Source organism: Centruroides sculpturatus, unplaced genomic scaffold, assembly GCF_000671375.1.
Source record: "Centruroides sculpturatus isolate CEXI.00-Female unplaced genomic scaffold, Cexi_2.0 scaffold814, whole genome shotgun sequence".
Classification (NCBI taxonomy): domain Eukaryota; kingdom Metazoa; phylum Arthropoda; class Arachnida; order Scorpiones; family Buthidae; genus Centruroides; species Centruroides sculpturatus.
In genome coordinates, this window is record NW_019384989.1 from 113,484 (window position 1) to 139,102 (window position 25,619).

At 29.3% G+C, this 25,619-nt stretch overlaps 1 protein-coding gene across 2 annotated transcripts in view; it reads right to left on the reverse strand.

Moving 5' to 3' along the window:
- The window catches only part of LOC111632971 (heterogeneous nuclear ribonucleoprotein F-like), a 43,090-nt gene extending 17,550 nt beyond the window's left edge, over positions 1 to 25,540 (reverse strand). For both annotated transcript variants that reach the window (XM_023377487.1, XM_023377486.1), the window contains exons 1-4: positions 25,427 to 25,540; positions 12,595 to 12,702; positions 6,805 to 6,954; positions 5,220 to 5,363 (exon numbers count right to left, since the gene is read on the reverse strand). In XM_023377487.1, the coding sequence (XP_023233255.1) occupies positions 5,220 to 5,363; positions 6,805 to 6,954; positions 12,595 to 12,685 (385 nt within the window). In that variant the 5' untranslated portion in view covers positions 12,686 to 12,702; positions 25,427 to 25,540. The remainder of the gene's footprint in view (positions 1 to 5,219; positions 5,364 to 6,804; positions 6,955 to 12,594; positions 12,703 to 25,426) is intronic.
- Positions 25,541 to 25,619: the final 79 nt, after the last annotated feature.

Genomic DNA, 25,619 nt, shown 5'->3' on the forward strand with positions numbered 1-25,619 from the left:
ATATATTATTTCTTTTAATTATAATAAAATTATAATTAAAAGAATTTTTGCATTTGCATATTTAATAAAATACTTATGTCAACAATTGGAACCATCATTTTAACCTTCATATTTCTAGAATTTTCAGTTTTGGTTTCGTTTTGAAGTAAGATGAAGCAGGATCTGAGGTTAGTTGTAAAATTCAAAATAAAGTAGAGCGTCGTTTATCCGAATGAATTCCAGTTGGCAAATTTAAATGTTTGCTACTGCTATGGCACTGCAATCTTTGGCTATATCTTGGCCTACTCCAATATTTTTTTGTTGATGTGTGTTTTAGCTGGCAGCACTGGCACTTTTGTGTAGTATTTTTCTGAGGACTGCGTGTCGTGCTGAATTGAACGTTTTTGATACTAAATTAACTTCTAAAGTATATATTTTTTTGTTTTTATATTTTTCAATATATTTATTTTGTTTGTACAAAATAAAGAAATAATTTTTAATGATACTATAGCCACAATTATTATTTTAAAAAGTTTACATTAAGCTTAACATCGACGAAAATTCAACGCAAAGCGACATGCAATGGAGAAAAATTTCAACATGTGATATTTTTTCGAACATAATCGGTTATCCGAAAAATAAGTTATCCGAACAACCCCAGTCCCCAATTGATTCGGATAAACAACGCTCTACAGTATTAGTCATAGTAGAATTATTAGAAAGCAGTATAAGTATTAAAACTTTTGTGAAATGGCACTGTCGTAGGAAGATCTTTGTAATTAACCATCAATAAGTAAAAAACTGCCAAAAACCAACATTGAAAGCAATGAGTTCTCATTTATTGCATTGTATGAAAAACAGGATATTATGGATAGCTTGAAATTTTGTACCCAAATTTTGGAAAAGCTAAATGTTATCAAAGGACCAGCAAGTGAAACCATATCAAAATAGCAACAGCTTTAGGTGAAAAATTTGCTACAACTATTACTGACATTTTGACAGAATGGATTTTGACAAGATAGAAGAATTATTCCTGCCAGAAGAAGACAGCCCACAAAAGGATAATGGAAAAGACATTCTGTACAGTTGTAAATCATCTTCAACAGAAAAATCACTTCCATCTAGTAACACTTCATATTCAATTGTGTTGGATAGTGAAGATTATGAGCTGGAATCTAACAAATCAAAAGCAGACTACATATCATTTAACACAAAAATTAAAATTCTGAATTTGGTAATAGAGAAAATGTGCAGTAAAAAATATTTATATCTTACATGCTTTTACAATACATATCATTCAACAAATAGTAAGCCATTATAATAAAGTTTAAAAATTAACAATAAGATATATGATAACTACACTATGTCATTTATTCTGATTATTTAGACAAGTAAAAATTTTATTAAATATGCAAATGCAAAAATTCTATAATTCTTTAAAAAAATAAAAATATTAAAAAAAATTTTGGGAATCGATGATGCCACAATAATACATGTTCAGCAGCCACCACTAATTAATGATCATTTAATAGACTATGCTATGCAGTGCTTGTGGAATGTATCATCTATTATGGCTTATAGCCATTTGCTACAAGCTTTTCAATTTTCAAACGTTAAAAATTAATATTTGCAAGGAACATTGGATGAAAACCTTGTACATGTATTCATTTATTTTTTGATGTACTTTCACTAAGAGAAAGAAGAACAATAGTGATGATAAGAGAACAGAATAAAAAACTACAGATTTTAATACAGTAGACGTCATTTATCCGAAACGTTGGTTAACCGAACGCATTCCAGTCAGCAAATTTAAATTTTCGTTAGTGTGGCGCTGCAATCTTTGGCTATATCTTGGGCTACTCCAATATTTTTTTTGTTGGGGTGTGTGTGTTTTAACGTGCAGCACACACGTTAGTGTGGCGCTGCAATCTTTGGCTATATCTTGGGCTACTCCAATATTTTTTTTTGTTGGGGTGTGTGTGTTTTAACATGCAGCACTGGCACTTTTGTGTGGTGTTCTTCTGAGGACTGTGTGTCGAGCTGAATCGAATGTTTTTGATACTAGATTAACTTCTAAAGTATAATTTTTTTTTTGTTTTTATATTTTTCAATATATTTATTTTGTCTGTGAAAAATAAAGAAATAATTTTTAACAATACAATAGCCACGACTATTATTTTAAAAAGTTTATTTACATTAGGCTTAACATTGACGAAAATTAAACACAAAGTGACATGCAATGGAGAAAAATTTCAACATGGGATAGGTTAATATATTTTTTTGTACTAATCGGTTATTTGAAAAATAAGTTATCCGAACAACCTCAGTCCCTTGATTCAGATAAACAACGCTCTACTGTATTTATAATTATTATATCATCATCAAATGCAACAAATTGAACAGATAAACAGATTGAAAATTTAAGGTTTAAAGTTCAAAATTTTTCTGAAAGGATTCAATATCTAATATCTATAGAAATATTTAAAGTATATATGCAAATTTTTTTAAAAATAAATTATAACATTGTGTTTAATACTAAATATGCTGCAACTAGATTAAGTGTATTAACACTAAAGAAACCAACTATAGATCAGAAAAAGAATTTATTGTAAATTCAAGAACAAAGAAATTACAACAAAATTTTGAAAATTTATAAATGTATGAAATAAAGCTACACTTTTACATGAAAACTTTCTTATGACACTAACAAATAAAAAGTATACTAAGCTTTAACCACAATATAACAATGACAGAGACAATTACAATAATGTCAAAATTTCTGTATCCCTGAAATACTTCAGAAATTTTATTGCCATTTCATGAAAAACCAAGTGAAATTAATATTTACTCACTATCAAATATTTTATTAAGATTCCTGAATTTAAAGACAGTTGATAAAATAACATATTTTTTGAAAAATACGGAATTATATAATGTTTTCAAGAGAAAAAAAAATTAATTATAAAATCAAAAAGAAATTATCATATGTTTTAGTTAAAATTTGATACAAATAATTTATATGATGATAATGCAAAATTCAAATACTTTAGAGCAATATTAATCAAATGTATTAAATACATTTATATAAGATTTAATTTGAATATGGCCATTAAATTACTAATTGACGAAAGTATTTTAATGAAGAATGTATAATGTAGGAAATACTTAATAAATTATTATTAGGATATATATAAAAGTCTTCTTAGTCACATTTTAAACAGATTTGTACATATATTTATACAAAAACAATAATATTCAACTATTTTGTCTAAAAATAATAGCAGGTCACTATGGCTATATAAATATATAATTTTAGTATATCAAATAAAATTTAATATGATTTTTAATAAAAATTATTTAAAATAAAGAAATTATAAAATAAAAATTAAGTTTGTTAAATGCTACACACATCAAAATATTTAAAATAATTACTGCAGTTGATGTCTAATAGAAAATACTGCAAATTTCATTTAATTCCAATTTAAAAATTATTAAAATCATTATTTAACAATGATGCAAAATAAATTTTATTTAAAAGCATTTCAAATCACAATAGTAATCCTCAATAGAAATATATACATATATAATTTTTTAAAGATTACTCACATAAAAAATTTTAAAAGATTACACAAACAAACACACACTTCAATATATATATACCTAAAAAAAATCTGTAAAATTCTCTTAAGTGCAATTTATTCATTATTGGCATTTACATTTTTTTTAGAACTTATCTCTACCTTCAAATTACACCTTTTGCTATTTTAAAATTAATAATATAAAAATTACTTTAAAAATAAAATCTCATAACATGGCACCATATGCAATTTTAACTTTGAGCTAAAGTGTATTAGTATTTTTTAAACTTAAAAATCTCTATTAAAAATATTTATTATTATTCAACAAAATAACTCTTTCTGGAATTTGCTTTATGCCTGGTTGTCTGAAATTTCTTATCTATGTATGTATATTCATGTGTCTAAAAAGGATACACAATTACTTACAATGTATAACTTGTTTAGGATTGATGAGGGACAAGAAGGTCTGAAACGCATTCCCCAGTTAACATAAACCAATAAACATTGATATCTTAATCGAGCTATATTTCCTATTCTGTGTATAATAAATCTAGTATATACAATGAATGTTGATAGCCGTTAATTAAATTAACAAAATAACTCTTTATGCTTTTGTTCTTATTTAAATTTTATATAGTATAACCGAACTGAAAATTATTGGACTTTCTTCTAGCATCCTTAACCTCCTACTATTTGAATACTGGAAACTCAACCAAGAGCTATTGTCAACTTTTATATTTTACATGTGTTACAACTACAAAGCTGTCTGTCATCTACACAAAACTTGGTATTCATCATTAAACTGTAGGACAACTTTAATTACTTCTCAAATTTATTTTTAAAATTTTCTTATTTATAAATTTTTGAAATAAATTGAAAAAAAATGTTTTTAGAGTACACATTACAATATTTGTTATTTCAATTACTGAGGATTATTATTTTATTAAGAAGAAAATAACTATTATGTAAAATTTATTAAAATACTTTTATGATTTTAAACATATTTACTTTTTTTAAAAAGATCTTTAAATGGAAAATAAATAGCAATTGTTGCTAGGAAAATTTCACAGTAACACTACATACCTAATTTATTTATTTCTTTTATAGATTTAAGCACATACTTCTTTAAACTATCAGCTTATATCTTTTAATGAGAATATTACTAAATGTCCAAAAAGTAAATATGTATTAAACTTAATTTTTCATCAACTACTATATACTTGCAGCAACCATTCATTGAAATAATGGGACAAACTTTTAGATAATAAACAATCATATTATCATTTGAAATTCCAATGTATTACCTATTGGACATCCAATATTTATATTTTTAAATTCATTAAATAATGTAATCTTCTTAATTAATAAATTTTAAAAAACAAAATATTTAAAAAATGTTTTTCAAGCAATTTGTTTTAAACTATAGAAAAATTTGAAAGAATAATGATTATACATTTTTAATCAAAATCTTTTCTTTATCTTTTTTTTTCACTTACAATAATAAAATCAAATCAAATCTATTCTTTTCTCATACAAAAAGTATTTTATAAGTTTCATATAGCATTTAACATACTTAAAATATGATTATTAAATATGGTAAACAAAAAAATTTATCAAATTAAACATTTCATATGACTTAGTACCATAAATTTTAATTTTTACCTGAAAAAAATTGAGCAATTTCTTCTTTTGAACATCCAAATGGCAAACCTCTTAAACGTATGCAGCCATCATTAAGTGAATCTTGTTGATGGGCACCACTTCTTTTAATGACCCATTCCATTTCACTCTTTTTTGATTTGAATACTAAAATAAAATTTATAAGTAAATTCATAATATGTATTCAATATAATTTTTTCTTTTCCTTTCTTTTTGAATTTCAAATTTTTTAAAACATTTTCTTATTCTAATTTGTAATGATAAATAATATGATAAACAATTAAATTATAAATCAATTATAATTAACACTATTATTAAAAATCCATATTATTTTATAAATACAATAGTCATAATGTTTTGATAAAAATCTATGTAAGTCTTTACATTAAATACAAAATTTTGTTGATTTTATATGACATAAAATAAAAATTTGTAATTATTATTTCCTAAATGTATATCATATCCTCATTCTCTGCCTTTATTTATTATTCACATTGTTTTTTCTCAATGTTTCTGAAATTTGTTGATTTCTCATTTCTGTAACTCAATATTTTTTTCAAATATTTCAACACTAATATCTTTAATTGGAATCATTCAGAATGCTTGATTTTACTGCATGTATATAATTATTTCTGAAATTAGTTATTTTGAAAGCACTTGAAAGTGTTTAACCTTTTGGCACTTATGCTATTGTAAAAAGTACAATGTAATTTTTTATTTTTATTTCTATAGAAGTGGAGTTAGGCTATTTCATCTCTTTTATATTCTTCTGTCAACACTTCCTAGTTCCAAGCTAATATGGAAAATTCAACATGCACATGCTCATGTGGAATTTTCCTTTGCATATTAGTTCTATTTTGTTGTTTTTATGTGGTCTTCATGAAGAATGTCTAGACATGTTTGAATGGATGAAATATTAGAAGAGCTAAAGCAAGTAATATCTAACAAAAAAGTGATGAAATAGATATTTTTGTTGTAAAAGATTATCCACAAACTGCAAAAATTAAAATACAAGTTCAAAATATAATAGAAAATAAATGTAATTTAAACTGTATTGTTTACCATTTTTCAATTTATAATTTTAATAATTTTGATTGTGTAACAAAAAATCAATTTCTAATTAGGTTTCTTCGAGTTTATTAAGAGACAATTTAATAAATTTAAATTTTAACAACAGACTACACTAGTGTCAATAAAGAGGTGAGTGCCAATGTTCTATTGTTTTCTTTCAGTCTTGCATCTGAATGAACCATAACTGCTAGTCCTACCGAATAAATAAATAAATAAAACTTTTTTAATTGTGAGTAGCCTGTAATATTGACAACAAAAGTGGGACACATTTTTACAAACTCCTACAAAATCCTTTCTGCCTCTTTCAGGTACAGGTAAGGAGGAGTCTTCCTGTCATTTGGAAACAAATTTTAGCCCCTAATTTATTATACAACCTGCTACAATCTATAAATATAAAAATTACATTCAATATATATATATATACACGCACACACTGATAACTCATTTTATCCACTATGAAAGCTATGGCAGAATAAATACTGTTAATCAGAATAATAGCACAACAGAAATACTGAACCTTCAATATAACGATGGCCCATATGCTGATTATTTTTATCTAATCCTTTCTTGAAATCATCTTCAGATGCCATTTCCACATAAGCTTCTCCACTAGGTCTTCCTTCTCTAGATAATGTCATATGTATACCATTGGTCTTTATGGTGCAACCTAAAAATATAAATCATATTTAAATAAAAACAATATGAAAATTTTGTATCAATTCATTTATAAAAAAAATTTAAAAATCAACTTTTTTTAAACATGAAATTTTTGAATTTAGACTAAATAAAGTTTGGAATTGTAGAGGAAAAGGTGGTATTATGGAACACTGCAGGTATTATGGAACCACACCATTTCAAACTGACAATAAAGGCGAACCGTAGGGGATTGTGGCTGAACTGAACTAGGCAGTCATCCATAGCAAGGGGAAAACCCATTTCACTTCAGTTAAACGGTTGTCCGTAGTGAATCAGCAAATTTGTGTTTTTCAAAATTCGCAAGTTTTGAATGCTAAGTGAATTTAATTATTTTTAAAATATAAATTGTGTAGTTGTAGGTTCACTGGTGCATGTATTCCGTTCCAGAGACTTAGGAGTACATATTAATTTGTGATCTTCACGTTTTTTAAATTTTGCTCTTGACAGACAAGTTAATTCAAGATGGCAATTCCATTGGTGCTTTTAATATGGAACCCAACTCCTCTGAACTCTCTATTTGCAAGCAGACATTCGTCCGGAGCAATTTGTGAAAAAAGACACTAGGTAGAAAGTCAATTCTTCCTGAGAATATTGAAAAAGAGCTGCTGGAATATATATGATGGAGGTCATATTTTTCTATTATAAAAGCATTTTTTCAATAAAATACATTGGAGTAAATAATTTTGTAATTATTTAACATTCTTTGTACTTTCCTATTTGTTTTTGGATATATTAAAGCATTTTTTGAAAACATACAGTAAGGTTCCATATTACCACCCGATTTTCTCTAAGCCTACTTTCTGATTTTTTGTACAGAAGCTTTCAAAAACCATACTTATAGTTACACTAGAGAAAAATCCAATTTGGAACATTTAATTTAATAGTTACTAGTACTTTTCACACAAAAAATGCAGGTGTAGCTAAGATACCTTGTTTACAATTCACTAAAATGAAAATGGGGTTCCATAACACTATCTTCTCCTCTATTGTTTAATGCAAAATTACATAAATATCAGTAATACGGCACATTAAAAGTTAATTTCTAAATTACACCACCTATTTGACTTCAAGATAAATCTTATTAAATAAAAACATATACATTTAAATATATTTCATTCTAGATAACAGTATTCCTCAATGTCTAATTAGCAAATAAACTTTCCACAGATGTGATATCCGAGCTTATAAGCTTTATTCTACCTGAAATGATTTGTAATTATGCCATTAATAATAATAAAAATTCAAATTCATATTAAAATTTAACACATTTCAACAGAATTCAACTCTGCTGAAGCTTACTAACTTAAATTAAGTAATATTTTTAAAAGAAATTTCAAGCAACCATGTTTATCATTAAGAAAAATAACAAAGAATTAGCAATAAAGTTGATTCTGCAAATGTGAGATTTTGATGGTAAGAATGTCCAGACACTTCTCCCCTAATAATTTTGTAAACAAATGTACATTTTTGTTTGAATTGTTTGCTTAATGCCATAACAGAAATATTGTTTGTTTATTCCTGTCAGACTGACATTCCCAACAGGGAATTTACAAATAATATTGAAACATACATCAATAACTATTGATGATAAGTATACACACCATTTGATTTAAAACAATTAGAGTCCTAAAATCAGGAAAAATATTTCTATGCTCCAAGGCAAAAGACTATCTCCAAAAAATATACTGAAAATCAGGCTGTATGCTTGACATACTTAATTACATAATTAAGTGACCACCATAATTAGTGCAACACTTGGGTACTCAGTTTTCAATTTGAAGCACTGTTTAAAATCAAATATAAAGCAAAAATAGTAAGCTGCATAATGAGGATTTCAACTAAATTAACAGTTTTACAAAACATTTTATCTTTTTGCATATGTTAAACAAAATTGTTACAAAATTATAAATAATAATAAATTCATTAGAAACACTTTATTGCTAAACATAATATTACATAATGGAACATTAGATCTTTAAGACAAATCAATATTTAATAATCATTAAAGCAATACACCAACCAAAGTCAAATTATCAGGCTAGAACTGGCTAAACTAATAAATTTAATAATCAACTGTTCTATTTTTAGAACAATTTACAATTGAGTTCAAAATTGAGTCAAATGAACCTACAGTAGAGCGTTGTTTATCCGAAAGCATTCCAGTTGACAAATTTAAATTTCTGCTAGTGCTATAGCGCTGCAATCTTTGGCTATATCTTGGGCTACTCCAATATTTCTTTTGTTGGTGTGTGTGTTTTAGCTGGCAGCACTGGCACTTTTGTGTAGTGTTTTTCTGAGGACTGTGTGGTGCTGAATTGAACGTTTTTGATACTAGATTAACTTCTAAAGTATAATTTTTTTTGTTTTTATATTTTTACTAGCTGTTACCTGCAACTTCGCCCGCGGAAGTTTTGCAAGCAAACCCTATTTATATTCAGTATTTCAATAACCATAGTAATTGTTATTATATAACACCTACCACTGAGAATGATGAGAATTGCCGAGAATCAAATGAAATGTTTTCAATTTGATGAATTTTCTGGAACGTTTACAATCGTTCTATAATCGAACCAATATGCAATAACAAATTCGAATTTAAAACGGTTCGAACATTTGGATAAAAAATCGAAATATATAAAAATATTTATAACAATGTCTGAAATGAAATGCTCTCCCCCCCCGCTGGGGAATTCTGACAAATCCCTTCTTAGTGTGCATTCCCATGGCGTACCCTACTAAAACGCAATTAGAAACAAAAAATCGCATCTAAAATATTACAGCAGAAGCTGTTCTTCTGGTTAAGCCTTAATGCTCTCCCTCTCCCCCGTGAGGGAATTTCGAAAAATCCCTTCTTAGTGTGTGTTTTCATGATGTACCCTAACTGTGTACCAAATTTCACCTCTTTAGGTTCAGCGGTTTGCTCTGGGCGATGATGAATCAGTGAGTCAGTCAGGACAAGCAATTTTATATATATAGATTTTGTTTGTAAAAAATAAAGAAATAATTTTTAACGATACAATAGCCGTGATTATTTTAAAAAGTTCACATTAGGCTTAACATCGATGAAAATTCAATGCGAAGAGACACGCAACGGAGAAAAATTTCAACATGGGATAAATTAATTTTTTTTCGTACATAATCGGTTATTCAAAAAATAAGTTATTCGAACAACCCCAGTCCCCAATTGATCCGGATAAACGACGCTCTACTGTATTAACATAGGCCATCTTCAAAATTTGAAAACACTTGTTCAATGAACAGCTTTTACTCATTAAACAACAAAAGCATTAGGAATTATAGTGTAAGATTGGTGTCTCTCTTTGCTAAGTGCACTTTGTAAATACTCAATAATCCTTTGTTTTGATGACCATTTTACAGTGTTTGAGCAATGTGTTAGACCAGTTACATGAACAACGTTAAGTCATGCATGGATGTCAACTTCAATAAGTTCAATTTTGTTTCTGGGGCTTTTCTTCCATATTATTGTAGTCATCCTCTTGCACAGTTTCTCAACAGGAGTATTGTCTGGAGATTAAGCAGGTGAAGACAATTTCTAGGCATTTCTCTGCTAAAATCACTCTTGAACACATTCAAAATGATGACTTTATATCATTCATAAAAATGAAGTCAGTCATGGAAAAGCTCAGCTTCAGAATGCAGCAGTTTCCATTCCAGCACTTCAACAAATTTTGTACCATTCACTGCCTCGTAAATGATTACATCTCACCATACCACACCACACACTGACAGGCAAGCCCAAGTTATCATCTTTAGAAGATGCCTTTTATTAGGAAGAATACAGGTAGGTATGAACTATTTGTTTCATCATTGTCAAACCCACATGTTGCCAGTGGTCTGGGAAATTGAAAAACAGTTTCTGTCTACAAACAACAATATAAAAAGGAATTTTGTATCCTTGGGACCCTGAACAAAAAGAGATCCCAAGGACAAAAAATTTCTTTTTGTTCAGTTCTCATTCAACAGTGTGAAGGCCCACATAAATCCCTTTTGTCTAATTCTTGTCCAGCCTACCACTAGCTTTTCACTCTTTTTTTGCTAAAATTATCATAACTGCTCTAATATGAAAACAATAGTAGGTGAAATAGGGGAGTTTGTTCTTTAATCAAAAATTAATTAGGTTTATTTATACAGTATAATATCATTTCCTATTGAAAATGAACAGCAACTCTTGAACAATATCAGCAACATAAGAATTATTTTGATATTTCTTTAAAATTTTTAAGCTCAACTCTTTAAATATGATATTGGCTGATAGGAAAGTTGTTTGACTGATTTTACTATACAAATCCCCCTTCTAGCCCAAGGAATAAAAAGAATTTAGTCTCCAAGTACATAAAAAACAGAAATTTTTAGAGTTTAAAGTTTTTTTGTTATGGTATCATAACACTTGGGTGATTTGCCTAAGGGGGTCTTTGTAAGGGTAACTGGTCCCTATTTAGGCATTAAAGACATGAAGAAAACTTGGAAAACTCTGCATTGCCAACCTGTCTTGGCGAGGTGCGAACCCAGAACCAAACTACTAATGTTCAATGAACAAAACTGCTTGGCTACTGGTGAGCTTTACAGTCCAAAAAGTTAATATTTTAAATCTTTGAAATATTTTAATTCTTAGACTACATTTATGAAAAAATGCCATTGTTAATTAAAAATTTATTTTAAGATGACATTTAATAATAATAACGATAATTTCATAACAAAATTTCACTAATTTTAAATTTAAAGCAAATGTTCTCAGAATTATAAATGTTTAATGAAAAAATATCAACCTAACTATAAATCACACTGAAATTTTAGCATTTATCTTTACGACTAGGTTTAAAAGATTTTTTTTACATGAAAATTCCCCCAATCTACTTTGTTAAGTACATCTTTTCTGGGGATGTAGGTCTTAATTACTTTCATTAATACTGAAGTATCAGCATTCAAGGGAAATAGGATGATCGTGTAACACATTTGAAGTCCTGTCACATGTATTTACATGTGACAGGACTTCAAATGTGCTATATTGGATGGTAGTTTTCTTAGATACCTATGTGTGGTTTGACATTGAGTATGCAATGTAAGCATCCTATTGTCATTGGATTGCAAAACTTACTTTCAATATTATCAATTAATTCAATTATAACTCTTTCAAATACAGATTCAAAATATAAAATTTCTTTTGCTAATTATCTCTTAAATATAAATGAAAAAATAGATATTTTATGTAATCATTATCACCAAAAATAACACAAACATAAAAAATGGCTTATACAAAACCGAAACTGCAAAAGTAACTTTTTGATGTTAAAAGAACTATATCTTCTTTCAAATCCAAACATTTCAAATAATTTTAAAAATTTAATTTAAAGAGATTTTTAATAAATAGTTTAAACAATTTTCAACAACAATTTTATTTTTGATTATATAGGAATTTTTGCATACTATACATCTTAATATTCAAAATTTTAATACTATTGTGTCACTTTTACAAGCAATTTAGAAATAAATTTTATTGATTCCAAAATTTCAAATTTACAACAGTCTTTAACTTCAATTTTAGAGTATTTAAAAATCAGAAAATTCATAAGAAAAAAAGAATAAAAGATACCTTTAAAGAAATTTTCAATTTCTTCTTTAGTTGCAGACCAAGGAAGTCCACGGATTCGAAGAACAAAACCTTCATCCTCATCATTAGACATCTTTATTTCAAATTAAACTGAAATATTAAATATTTTGTAATGAAGTAATGAAATAAAAATTTAATAATATTTAAATGAAACATTCTAAAATAATACACATATGTAGAGTGCAAATAGATATTCAAATTATGCTGGATGAATTGTTTACTATGTTTTGTAATTTGTTAATAACCAAATATCTAAAAGCTGAATTTCTTCAATCTACCAAGTAATCCACCTTTTATAATATAATATATATATATATATATATATATATATATATATATTACTATTATTATATATATTATAATAATTATATATATATATAAATTTTTGACGCTGCTTTTTGGGAGCAAGTCAGATGGTAAAGAATAGGACCCAACACATCCTGGGATTTTTTGCACACCTAGATTCAACCCAGATCCCCAGAATGATAGGTTGACACCTTAATCTCCTTGGCCATCATTAGATTTGATAATAAAATATCCAGATTTGTGTTATGTATCTTAGTAAATAGTTATGGAAATTTAGTAATATTAAAAATTTATTTAAATAACATTTGTAAATTAAAGAAATCTTGACAATGAACAATTCACTTATATAATAGATATAGAAATAATATGCTCTGTCATCTTACTAACATAATAAAAACAGAAAATTGAGTCAAATAGTTAGAAATACTAGCAGAATTTCATTCATTCATTTTATTTGATTGAAATATTTAAAAAGTATATTATAAAGTATTAAAAGTGATCCTGTGAGACTAAGTGTAGAGCTCCTTCTGAGTCCAAGACTGCCTGATAATGTCTGAATTTTGTATCCTGCATTAAATCAAGGTCAATGTTGTATAAATTTAATAGTGTGTTATATTTGTCTGCAAGAGTTACAGTGTGTAATTGTGATGTTTCATGTTTTCTGTAGAAAAACTCTTGCAATATCTATATTTGTTTGTAGTGCAGGTTTAAAATATCTGTGAGGCCTTGTCTTCCCTCTTTATGAGAAAGAGTCAGCCTTTCTATGGATGACTTAGGGTAATTTTTTTTTTCGTTTTGTTAATGTTGTTTGTGTTTTCCTTCAGAGTTGGTTCTAGCTCTGTATGCCCAAGTATAAACTCCAAATGAATAGGTTAGTACTAAAACAACATATGTATTGATTGCTTAAAGGTGTGTTTTGCATTCAGCAGTATGGTTCAGTTTAATCTGTTCTGTATTCTTTAGTTTCCTTTGTGTGTGTTCTGTGAGTTTATTCACGTGGAATCATAAATATTTGTAGATTTCACCTTTACTCATAGATTCAATGATATTTCCATTTACAAGTACAAAACTATCTTTCTTCAGAAGTCCTTTTTCTATGCAAAGTATTTTGCATTTGTCTAGGACAAACACCATTTGAATGTTAATGGAATAAGTATGTCTAACATCTAACAGATAATTTAGCTGTGCTTGTGTGGATGTGTAGTTTATGTTATCTTTACACAAGATGAGATATTGTGTATTTTGTTGTGTTTGATGTAGTATCTGCATTTAGTATTCTTCAACCTATTAGACAATGAGTTCAATGTCAAGCAGAACTAAACCTAATGAATCTCCATGGAAAATGCCTTGCCTTATGTGCATTTGGTTTGTTTTTATGTACAGTAGAGCGTCGTTTATCCACTGGGGTTGTTCAGATAACCAATTATGTACGAAAAATATATTAATTTATCCCGTGTTGAAATTTTTCTCCGTTGTGTGTCGCTTCGCATTGAATTTTCGTCGATGTTAAGCCTAATGAAGACTATTGTATTGTTAAAAATTATTTTTTTATTTTGTACGAACAAAATAAATATATTGAAAAATATAAAAACGATAAAAAATTATACTTCAGAAGTTAATTTAGTATCAAAAATGTAAAATATTTGAGTAGCCGAAGACATAGCCAAAGATTACAGCACCACAGCACTAGCGAAAATTTAAATTTGTCGACTGGAATTCCTTCGGATAACCGATGCTCTACTGTATGTCATGAAGTCTGATATGTCATGTTATTCTCCACTATTGCATTGTTTTCTAGAAATGTAATGTTGGATGTATTTTGTACAAGTGTAGTGAATGCTATAATCTTTAGTGTGGAATGCTGTCAAATACTTTCTTATAATCTATGTATGCTACATGTTAGTTTCTGTGTTGTGTGTGTGAGGCCCTGGGCTGTGATGAAAAACATTCTTTTAACCAAAAATCAAAACAAAACTGAATCTTGATCTTCACGATTAATTAAAATTAAAGAAATTAAATTAGAAAGGAAAAGGAAAAAAATAAAATTATTTTAATATTAAAACCATGCGAAAAAAGAGAAAAATTAGTAAATTAAATTTTTTACAAGACAAGATGAACAAAAAAAGGAAATGTTAGTTAAGGTACAGTACAAGGTTCATTCAACACCAAACAAAAGACAGTGTCAAATTGTATTCATAAACAATCATCTTTCTTGGAACTGATCTGGTCCAATTTCACCTGGTAACAGAGAAAGACCAATCTGTGACCGAGAAAGGGGATTAATAACCAATAAAGTGACAATTTGTGAGACAAAAAGGTATTTAAGCCCAGGCCATAAGGACACTTGTCTCTTTGCCATGGCGTCTCATGAGGCTATGTCCCTTGATGGGGTGCTTCCTGCAAGGTTCCATCTTTGTCCTTTGCTGATGTATCTTCTGAAAGTATTAGACCTTCGTTGAGAGAAACTTCAGACATTCTGATCTGCATTCATCAGACATCGTTTCCTGTTCAACAACTGGACTTAGAATGCAACATCCAGTCTGCGAATGAAAACCACCTTCTTTGAAAACTACACACCAAAGTATACAAGGACTTAAACCCTTCATGACTATGAACTTTTTGTAAGTTAAATTGTCTAATAAATGGGTTGTGTTGTTTGTAAACAAGGCATCAATCTCTGACTCAACCGCTCCCACATGATGTTGACTGTTACCGCTCAGCAGTCCAGACAGCAATGGAGATGATAACAATATCACATATAATCATTATTTTTTTCATTTTGAAATCTCCCCCAGTCCCCTTACATGTGCTTATAGAATGATTCAATCATTAATCAACCATTCTTTGTATCCAAAGGTTTCAACAGCCATTTTCTTGCTCTATAGTGTGTTGTGTTGTTCTATGTGATGGCATTTTGTTTGTGATGCATGGATTGACTATTTTATCCTATCCTAAACATTTTTATGGAGTAAGTCATAGAACCTATTTTGATATTTTGTGCATTGAATTTTTAAGGTCACTGTTTTTGTATCTGGTCTATAAAAAGATCTGGTTTTGAATGAATTTTTAACAGCGGCAGCTCATAGTGTCTAATATGAAAATGCTGTTCAGGAAGACTGATGGCAAGCAATTGTAATAAAAGCTTACCTGTGAGTCAGATTACTTAATAAAGAAAGTCTGTTTTCTCTAAAAACATTTCCTCATTCTTGTGTAAATGTTTAACACCAGTATAATTGTCCTGTTAATAATTAATGTCTATGTTGACAAATATATAATAAACTGAATAAGGACAGTAAGGCAATAATATTTATTTAATCGTAATAAAATCTTGGCATTATATTTATGAAATGAATAATTCATACGACTACTAAACCAAGGATATCAAACACCTTTTTAATTACCAAAATGTTTTTGACTTAATACAACATTTTTGAATAAAAACAGATTGTGCATGGGCAACAATTGAGGACACCTAAAAATTATTCGGAGTCCTCAATTTAGCAGTTGCATGAATTATTCATTTCCAAATAAAATTGTTTTTGATTAATTTTAAGCTAAAATTAATATTTTTATCAAATCCAGTGCTGATCAATAAATTATTTGAAATAAAACAATTTTATTAGTTAAAATCATAAAAAATTTATTATCTTTCCTATTGGTGGCTAAGTAAATTTTATATTATTTCGTAATGCTACCATACAACTGTAGTGTAATGAAAAGAACATGATACAAGTTAGAAATTATTTTTCTGTAGAAACTCTATATAAGTCATATTTTATTTTATTTACTACTGAAATGCATTTTGTTACAACAAATGGATAATAAATATGTATACTGATAAAACAGTGCATCAAGGTTTTTAATTTGTTGCTGAAACTACAACTGGACTCACGAGAAAATGGCTATGGAAGAAAATACTCTAATGGATACCCACTTAATTAATACAGTAGTATTACAAAATAATACAGTAGAGCATCGATTATCCAAAACAATTTGGAACTGGAGTTGTTCGGATAACTGATCATGTATGAAAAAATATATTAACCTATCCCTTGTTGAAATTTTTCTCTGTTGTGTGTCGCTTTGCATGGATTTTCATCAATGTTAACAAAATATTTTTAAAATAATAATTGTGGCTATTGTATCATTAAAAATTATTTCTTTATTTTGCATAAACAAAATAAATATATATGAAAATATAAAACAAAAAAAAATTTATATTTTGGAAGTTAATTTAGTATCAAAAACGTTCTGATTCAGCACATGTCCTGACACACAGTCCTAAAAAAAACACCACATTAAAACAAGCAAAACTCTCTCTTTTTCTTGGGTTTATCTGGAGATGTCAGCCGCTTGGGCTATATTCTCTGACGAGCTGAAGCAAAACACACCACTCACGATACAAGGTCCTAGAATATAGTCACAAAGGGGAAAAAAAGCCTTGATCAAATACTGGTGTCCTAAGTATCCTCTTGATGTGCATGAATTGGAATATTTTTGATACTAGTTTAACTTCTAAAAAATATATATTTTTTGTTTTTATATTTTTCAATATATTTATTTTGCACAAGCAAAATAAAGAAATAATTTTTATGATACAATATGGTCACACCAGTGCTGCCAGCTAAAACACGCACATCAACAAAAATAATATTGGAGTAGCCCAAGACATGCCAAATATTGCAGTGCCACAGCACTAGTGGAAATTTGAATTTGCCGACTGGAATGCTTTCAGTTGATCAGTATTCAGATAATCGATGCTGTACTATATAAAATATTATTAGTGTTGCATGCCTTTCTGCACCAGTCTCCCATATTAGATGCTATGAATCACTACAGATTTTTGATGCTTCAAGTGTTATTTTAGTTACTGAAATAAAAATAAAAACAAAACCTTTAATAATCAGTAATAGAACTTTTAAAGACAAATTCCAAATGTTTTCGGACTTCACCAAGGCCTGCTTCAGGTTTTTTAAACAAAATTTCAGAATTTGTCATTAAGGGCTTGTACACATTAGGCGTTTTGCATTGCATTAAACGTGCATTAGCAGCGTACACACCGTGCGTTAGCTCGGCGTTCAACGATCATTTAGTGGAGCATTAGCACTGGCCCAGTTTGGAAATGGACATGAAAGTAATTGCTTGTGTGTGCCTCCTCCATCATCACTATAAAAGACGATGGCAGAGGCAGAGAATTTTGGGTGCACCCAATATTACGAGATAGACTGACGCATGGAATGTTTTTGACATATCCAAAACTAAGATAATATGAACCCAAATTTTTTAATTCTTTTAGAATATCTATAAAATCATTTGACGATGGCTAGTCTCATTTAGATTTCATCAATAAATAGATCAATATTGAAATGATCGTTCTCCAATTCGGCCAACGTATGTCCACTCTACCCGAAAGCATGCAATTGAATGTACAACAACATGGCAGCACATATATCTCAAAATGCTCAGCTGACGCCCGTAAAATGCACGTTTTAACAAAAATCTATCAACACACGTTTGACATGCGCTTGGCCAAAAGCGCACATTTGAGTATGTATGCCTATGCAGAACTCTTGATTCTTTAAAACACGCATTTAAAAATGCCTAATGTGTACACAGTCTTAAAAGTTCTGTTACTGGTTACTAAAGGTTTTGTTTATTTTTATTCTTATTTGATTACTCCAGTAATTTGAGAAAGAGAGAGTTATAATAGTTACTGAAATATACAGTATTCTGCATGCATAATTTTGAATTAAATATTTTCAATAATATATCCTGATCAAATTTTATGCTTTTGTGTCCTTATCTTATAGTTTTGTACTTAAATTGCCTGCAAGGACTTATTTATTTCTAGGACTTACTAGGAAAATAAAGACTGTTTTTTCTGAATTGTTTTCTTAATTTGCAGAACCAGGTCACTGGTATAAAAAGTCCTTGTAGACAAGTACAAAAATATATCCCAATGTTTCTAGTGTATTATTTTAAAATCATATATTCCAAATATTTGAGAAACCACTGTACATAATCTAAATATATAAAATTACTTGTCCTGACTGACTGACTGATTCATCATCGCCCAGAGCAAACCGCTGAACCTAGAGGTGAAATTTTGTACACAGTTAGGGTATGTCATGAAAATGCACACTAAGAAGGGATTTTTCAAAATTCCCCTGCAGGGGTGGGAAGGATTAAGGCTTAACCTGAAGAACAGCTTCTACTGTACTATTTTAGATGCAATTTTTTGTTTCTAACTGCGTTTTACTAGGGTACGCCATGGGAATGCACACTAAGAAGGGATTTGTCGGAATTCCCCAGCAGGGGGAGAAGGAGAGCATTAAGGCTTAACCGAAAGAACAGCTTCTACTGTACTATTTTAGATGAGATTTTTTTGTTTTCAACTACATTTAGTGTTCATTGAATACTTAGGTGTATTAAATTGATAGCATTTCAGACATTGTTATAAATATTTTTATATATTTTGATTTTTTAACCATGTTTGAACCATTTTAAATTCGAATTTCTTTTTGCATATTGGTTCGATTATAAAACGATTGTAAACNTATAAATATTTTTATATATTTTGATTTTTTAACCATGTTTGAACCATTTTAAATTCGAATTTCTTTTTGCATATTGGTTCGATTATAAAACGATTGTAAACGTTCCAGAAAATTGATCAAATTGAAAATAGTTCGTTTGATTCTCGGCAATTCTCATCATTCTCAGTGGTAGGTGTTATATAACAATTACTATGGTTATTGAAATACTGAATATAAATAGGGTTTGCTTGCAAAACTTCCGCGGGCAAAGTCGCAGGTAACAGTTAGTTCTATCATAAAGATTCATTTAGAAAAAAAAATTCAAAATTTCTTATTGTGCAATTTTAAATTGTATACAAACATTGCTAAACCCAATATATATAACATAACTAAACACCAACCGTATGCCGAAAATCTATCGGGCTAGTTTAAGGCTAACTAGCCTGACAGATTTTCGGCATACAGTTGGTGTTTAGTTATGTTTAAATTGTATTTTAATTTAAATAAAAATTTTGAATTAAAATCATGCAACTTCTGGTCCAGACCAAACGTTCATTTATCAGGACCTTTGGACCCAAAGCTTTCCATATCTAGTCTCAATTTTCATCTATGTAACTCTGTTCTCCAGATTAACAAAAGAGAGATGGACACACATCAGATAAACAAAGTGGGAATGTATAAACCTGCAATTTGAAAATTACAGCTCAAACATCAAACTGTTTAAATAACAAAATATTTGCATTCTCAAACATTACCTCATGTGTTTCTGGATCCACAGTATTATCTGCATTAAATGCTTAATTTCAGATAGCAAACTGTTTAAATTTACCACAAAGTAATGCTTTCATTTTTTTTAGGGCTGCTTCAGCTTTTTAACAAATAGGACTTTTATTACTACATTCATTTCATGAGCCAATATAGCCTACCTTTAACAGTTAGCAAGGCTAGAGAAATGCTTATATTTTTCACCTAGTTAAAGAGCAGTCCTCACCTATAAACAGACATAAGAGAATACCTCTTACATCTGCTCATGTCTGAAGTTAACTTGTTAACTGGATCAAAAATATTAGCATTTCTTCAACCTTGCCCATTGTTATATTCATTTTATAAAGTTAACTATAGTGACTAATTTGTTAGAATTATGAAGTAAATAGGAATATATTCAGAAAAAACACAGCTCATCAGAGCTGTAGACCACACTCATAGTAGTAAAAAAAAAGTCAAAGGAACTGATGGTATATATAGACCCTTTGAGATATAGCCCCAAAATCAGTCTATCTGGAATTTTGAAGACCCTTAAAAATAGGACAAAATTTAAAAATGAAAAAATCCATAACTACAGTAGAACCTCGATTATCCGGACTAATTGGGGATGAAGGTAGTCCGGATAAGAAAAAATTCGGATAATTGAAACAAATACTTTAATTTGTCTTTTAATGATAATACAACACATTTTCTTTTCGATGACATATCGGTAATATTAAAAGTAAATACTGTATTTAAATCGTAATCAAATTTTCAAAAAACAAACGTTCGTATTGAATTTGGGACTACTACTAACCAACGCTAACAGACTACCTATTGCTTAAAAGGCCCTCTGGTGGCGCAAGAAAATGGATTGTATAAAATAAAAAGCAGTTGAAACTGCATTTTTACGAATAAAAATTTGACAAACTATTTATTGTTTTATGACAAGTAAAATTTTTTCGTTGCGTTCACGGCTTTTAAGTAATGGATAAACCTTCGAAACGTGAGGCCCTTTAGACCGCGAGGCATAGGCGATGGCCCACGCTGCCCTTGGTCATAGAAATGATGTAATTTGAAAATAAAATTATTTATAAATACGTATGTCAAGTTATATTTTTATTACGACACAAAATATATTTAAGAGTTTACGGCCACTGTGCTGGGTGAGACGTTGAAACAAAAAAAGTTATGCATTCCATCACGTACATACAGTATCGTAATTTGCCAAGTGCAAATCAGCAAATTCGTAAAATTTTTGTTTATTTTGAATAATCCGGATAATCGAGATTCTACTGTATTTCTCAAAACAATGTTAAAAGTCAACTGTTTTCCCACTTTACTAGAGGGTACGTTCATAAAGTCAAACGAGTTAAATGAAAATAACGTCAGCATTATTCTTATTTCGTTAGACTTTTCGAACGATTCTTTTATAACTAAATGGCTGTTTCTAAAATCGAAGATATGAATGTTGCTAGTGCAGCCTTATCTAAATTATTTTTCATAGATTACTTTGGATAGACAGTTATTTCTATCATTTCACCTTTTAATTCACAATTTAAACACACGAGTAGATTTAGAAACATCGATATTGTCAGGCACCAATTTCTTAATGAAGACTCTTTCCTTTGTGAACTTCGTTAGAGTTTTGTTCAGAACGTCATCATCGCAGAGCATACGCATTGAGACTACTACTTTTCAAACGATTCATTACTAAGGCTAGGACTCCACTACCGTAAAAACCCTTCGCTGTAAAAGCTTTTAATCACGTGACCTATTTGCGTTTGCACTCGGATTACGGTGGAGATCCTGCTAGCGCAAAGTTTTTACGGCAATGGTGCTGCCCCAAGTGTCGAAAGTAAATACTTCTTCGCACGTGAATTGGTAGAAACGAAAGACGGTTGTATACATGATGTATCAATATAAAGACAATGATTATATTTTACGAGTTTTTTCTCTACTATAATTACAAATGTAGTAAAATTAATATCTTTACTTTCATATACTAACTTTTATTATTGTATTATTAAGATAATATACAGCACTTATAAGCTTAGCTTTTTTATTATATACGCCTCTAAATTGAAGGATTTCCTTTGGTATCCATTATTATAATCAGGTTACCTCTTGTCATAGATACACGAATACTTTCAGATGTTTTCGATAAATCTTTCCGGATCTATTCTAGAGTACCCATGAGGGAACGTACACAAAAGCTCGTTTTCCGCCATTTTAGCTCCGTGTCGCGATGACCTAGATTTCACTGACTTCTGATTGGTGGAAGGTACGTCTTTACGGCCGTACTCGCGTCGAAAGTTGAACATAGCTCAACTCGCTTTTACGCTGGTTTTACGGCCTGCTCAAGCGTAAGATATCAGAGTCACGTGATTAAAAGCTTTTACAGCGAGGGGTTTTTACGCCGTTTTTACAGTAGTGGAGTCCTAGCCTAACACGTTTAACTTGTTCAACTTTATGAACATACCCAGAGACAACTAAAACCTCATAAAACATGAGAAATGCAATTGTACAGATAGGGTACAATTGGTATCATGCTGCACATGCTGTTAAGCCTATCATATGTTCAACAAACAGATACATTTGAAGATGAATCTTGTGAAGATCACAATTAGATACGCGATTCTTGTCACTATTTTGGTTGTCTAGAAAGAGTCTAAAGTTGGACGGTCCAAATCCTACATTCCGAACTGAAATTTTATTATATATTCTACCAAGAACTAGAATAATTTTCTTTACAAATTAATTTTTTTTTCAATTGTGTAAACCTTGATACTATATTTGGTAAAACTATAGAAGCTTACCATTAAATTTTTTTGAAAAAATAAATAAAAGAAAACGACATACTTGATATTCATTTCCAAAACAAAATTTTTTGGAGTGACCCATATAAAAAGCTATTAAAAAAAAATCATAAGACTACTTACCGAATTTGTACCATTTGATGTGCCTTTGCNCCATTAAATTTTTTTGAAAAAATAAATAAAAGAAAACGACATACTTGATATTCATTTCCAAAACAAAATTTTTTGGAGTGACCCATATAAAAAGCTATTAAAAAAAAATCATAAGACTACTTACCGAATTTGTACCATTTGATGTGCCTTTGCTTAAGCTTGTTTTTGTTGTGGAACAGCATATTGTGTGGCAGATGCATACAAAACATGTCACAAATACGGTCATGTGACATCTCTGATGTAAATAAATAAAAACAAGAACTTATTTATATTATTTACATTTATTCCAGTATAACACCTTTAACTATCCAGCAATAAAAATGTTTAATACGACAAAAACGTCTTCAACTGTTCTTAAACAGCCATGCGCATTTCGGTTTCTGTTTAATTTGTATTTCATACGTTCTTTTTTTAATATTGGTTCAACTGAAGATGGCTGTTTAAGAATGATTGAAAACGTTTTTGTTATATTAAAAATTTTTATTGCTGGATAGTTAAAGGTGTTATTTATATTATCTCTGATATATTTCTTGAGAACTTTCTTGTCGTGAAAGACTTCATTCTTTCAGGCTAAACTTTGGAGGCATCACATGATCTACTGAACCAAACCAAAGATTCCATTAATTAATCATGTTAGAAAATATGACATTACTGCTCTATCACATGGGCCTTCATAGTTCAGCCTGAAAGAACAAAGTCTTTCACAAGAAGAAAGTTCTCATGAAATATGTCAGATATCATGTGACTAATAAGTCACACGATGGTGTGACATTGAAATGAGGTCAAGTGACATGTTTTGTTTGCATCTGACCCTCAATGTGCTGCTCACAAGCAGAAACAAGCTTAATTAAGCAAAGGTGCCTCAAATGGTGCAAATTCAGTTAGTAGTCCTAAGATTTTTTTAAATAGCACTTTTTATATGTGCCATCCCAAAAAATTCTGTATATTGGAAAAGACTATGAAATATGTCTATATATACATATAAAAAACCACAAGCTATATTGGTAAGCACTACTTATCGGTTAGCAGGGCACCAGTCAATTGATGAGATCTAACTCTAACCTAAACCTACCCATTTCGGAAATCCTCTTTGAACCAATTATCAACCTAATACACACAAGTCGGATCACATCAATTGACTGGCACCCTGCTAACCAGAAAGTACCTGGTAAGCTTCTATAGTTTTACCCCCCATTCTGAAATCTTGAAAGTAATTGCTACATTCAGGAAATCAAAATATGTATTCTTTTAGAAACATTCAATTATTTTAATCCAACACCACCACAAAATAGAATTATAGAACTTAAGAGAAAAATTCATAAAAATAGAAAATTTAATATCTTTAATATTAAACTTTGGTATACCTAAACTTCATATAATAGCTGTTGTCTCCTTATCTCTTTCTCTTTTTTAATTGTTTGTTTTGTTAAGCTATAGCAATGTAACATTTGGGCAATCTGCCTAGGGTGATGCCTTCCTGGAGGTCTTTTTAAGGGTAACTGACCCCTATTCAGGCATTATATGTGGAGAAAACCTGGAAAACTCCATATGGCCAGCCCATCCCAGCAAAGTGTGAACCCATGACCAAACTACCAGTGTTCAGGGAACAGAATTGCTTGGCAACTAGTTGACCTCTCTTTTTAATATGCTTAAATAAATATAAATTTAGGATATTTCCTTTATCATCAGATTTTAAAATACTGCAAAATAAGAACGAGAGTTTTAAAACATCTCAAAGTATTTCATATAACTCATCTATTATAAAAACTAACAGTTTACTCAATTATTTAGCTAATAAAATAAACTAATTGCATATTTTTTGTTTTGATACATATAATCATAATTATGTTTTCATTAAAATATTATCAGCTGTAATTGGATTTAAATGTGTAATTGATAAACACGTGGAAATTACTTGTTAATTTCGTACAATGTATTAAATTATGAATACAATAAGTCAATAAAGTAAACCAGCGCCATTATGAAACACAAAGCTAAAACTTAAATTTTATAATTTTGAAATTTTCACTATAAAGATCCGATCTAGAGTTTAAAAAAAAAGAAAGAAAAAAAGCCCTAAATTTAATCAGATAACGTTTAAATCATTAAAAGAGGGAAAATTCAACCGTTCTGAAAATTCTCGGGAGGGACTCAGTTCGACAAATGCGTCATACCGAATATTAACAAAATTACGTCATAAATATACAATATATAAATTGTTCTATAAAATTAATAACTAAAACCGTTATTACTTACATCCGATCAAAGGAAAGAGTTTATATCTGTCAAGGATTTATTAAATTTACATAAAATAAGCAAGGCCTAACACGAACAAAAGCAAAATTCGGAGGTGATCAATCAAAAGCAGTGTTGCCAGCAATCTTCCCTAATAAATAAAAAATAATATTATAATATTTTTCCAACGTAAAAATAATTAATACCATTTTTT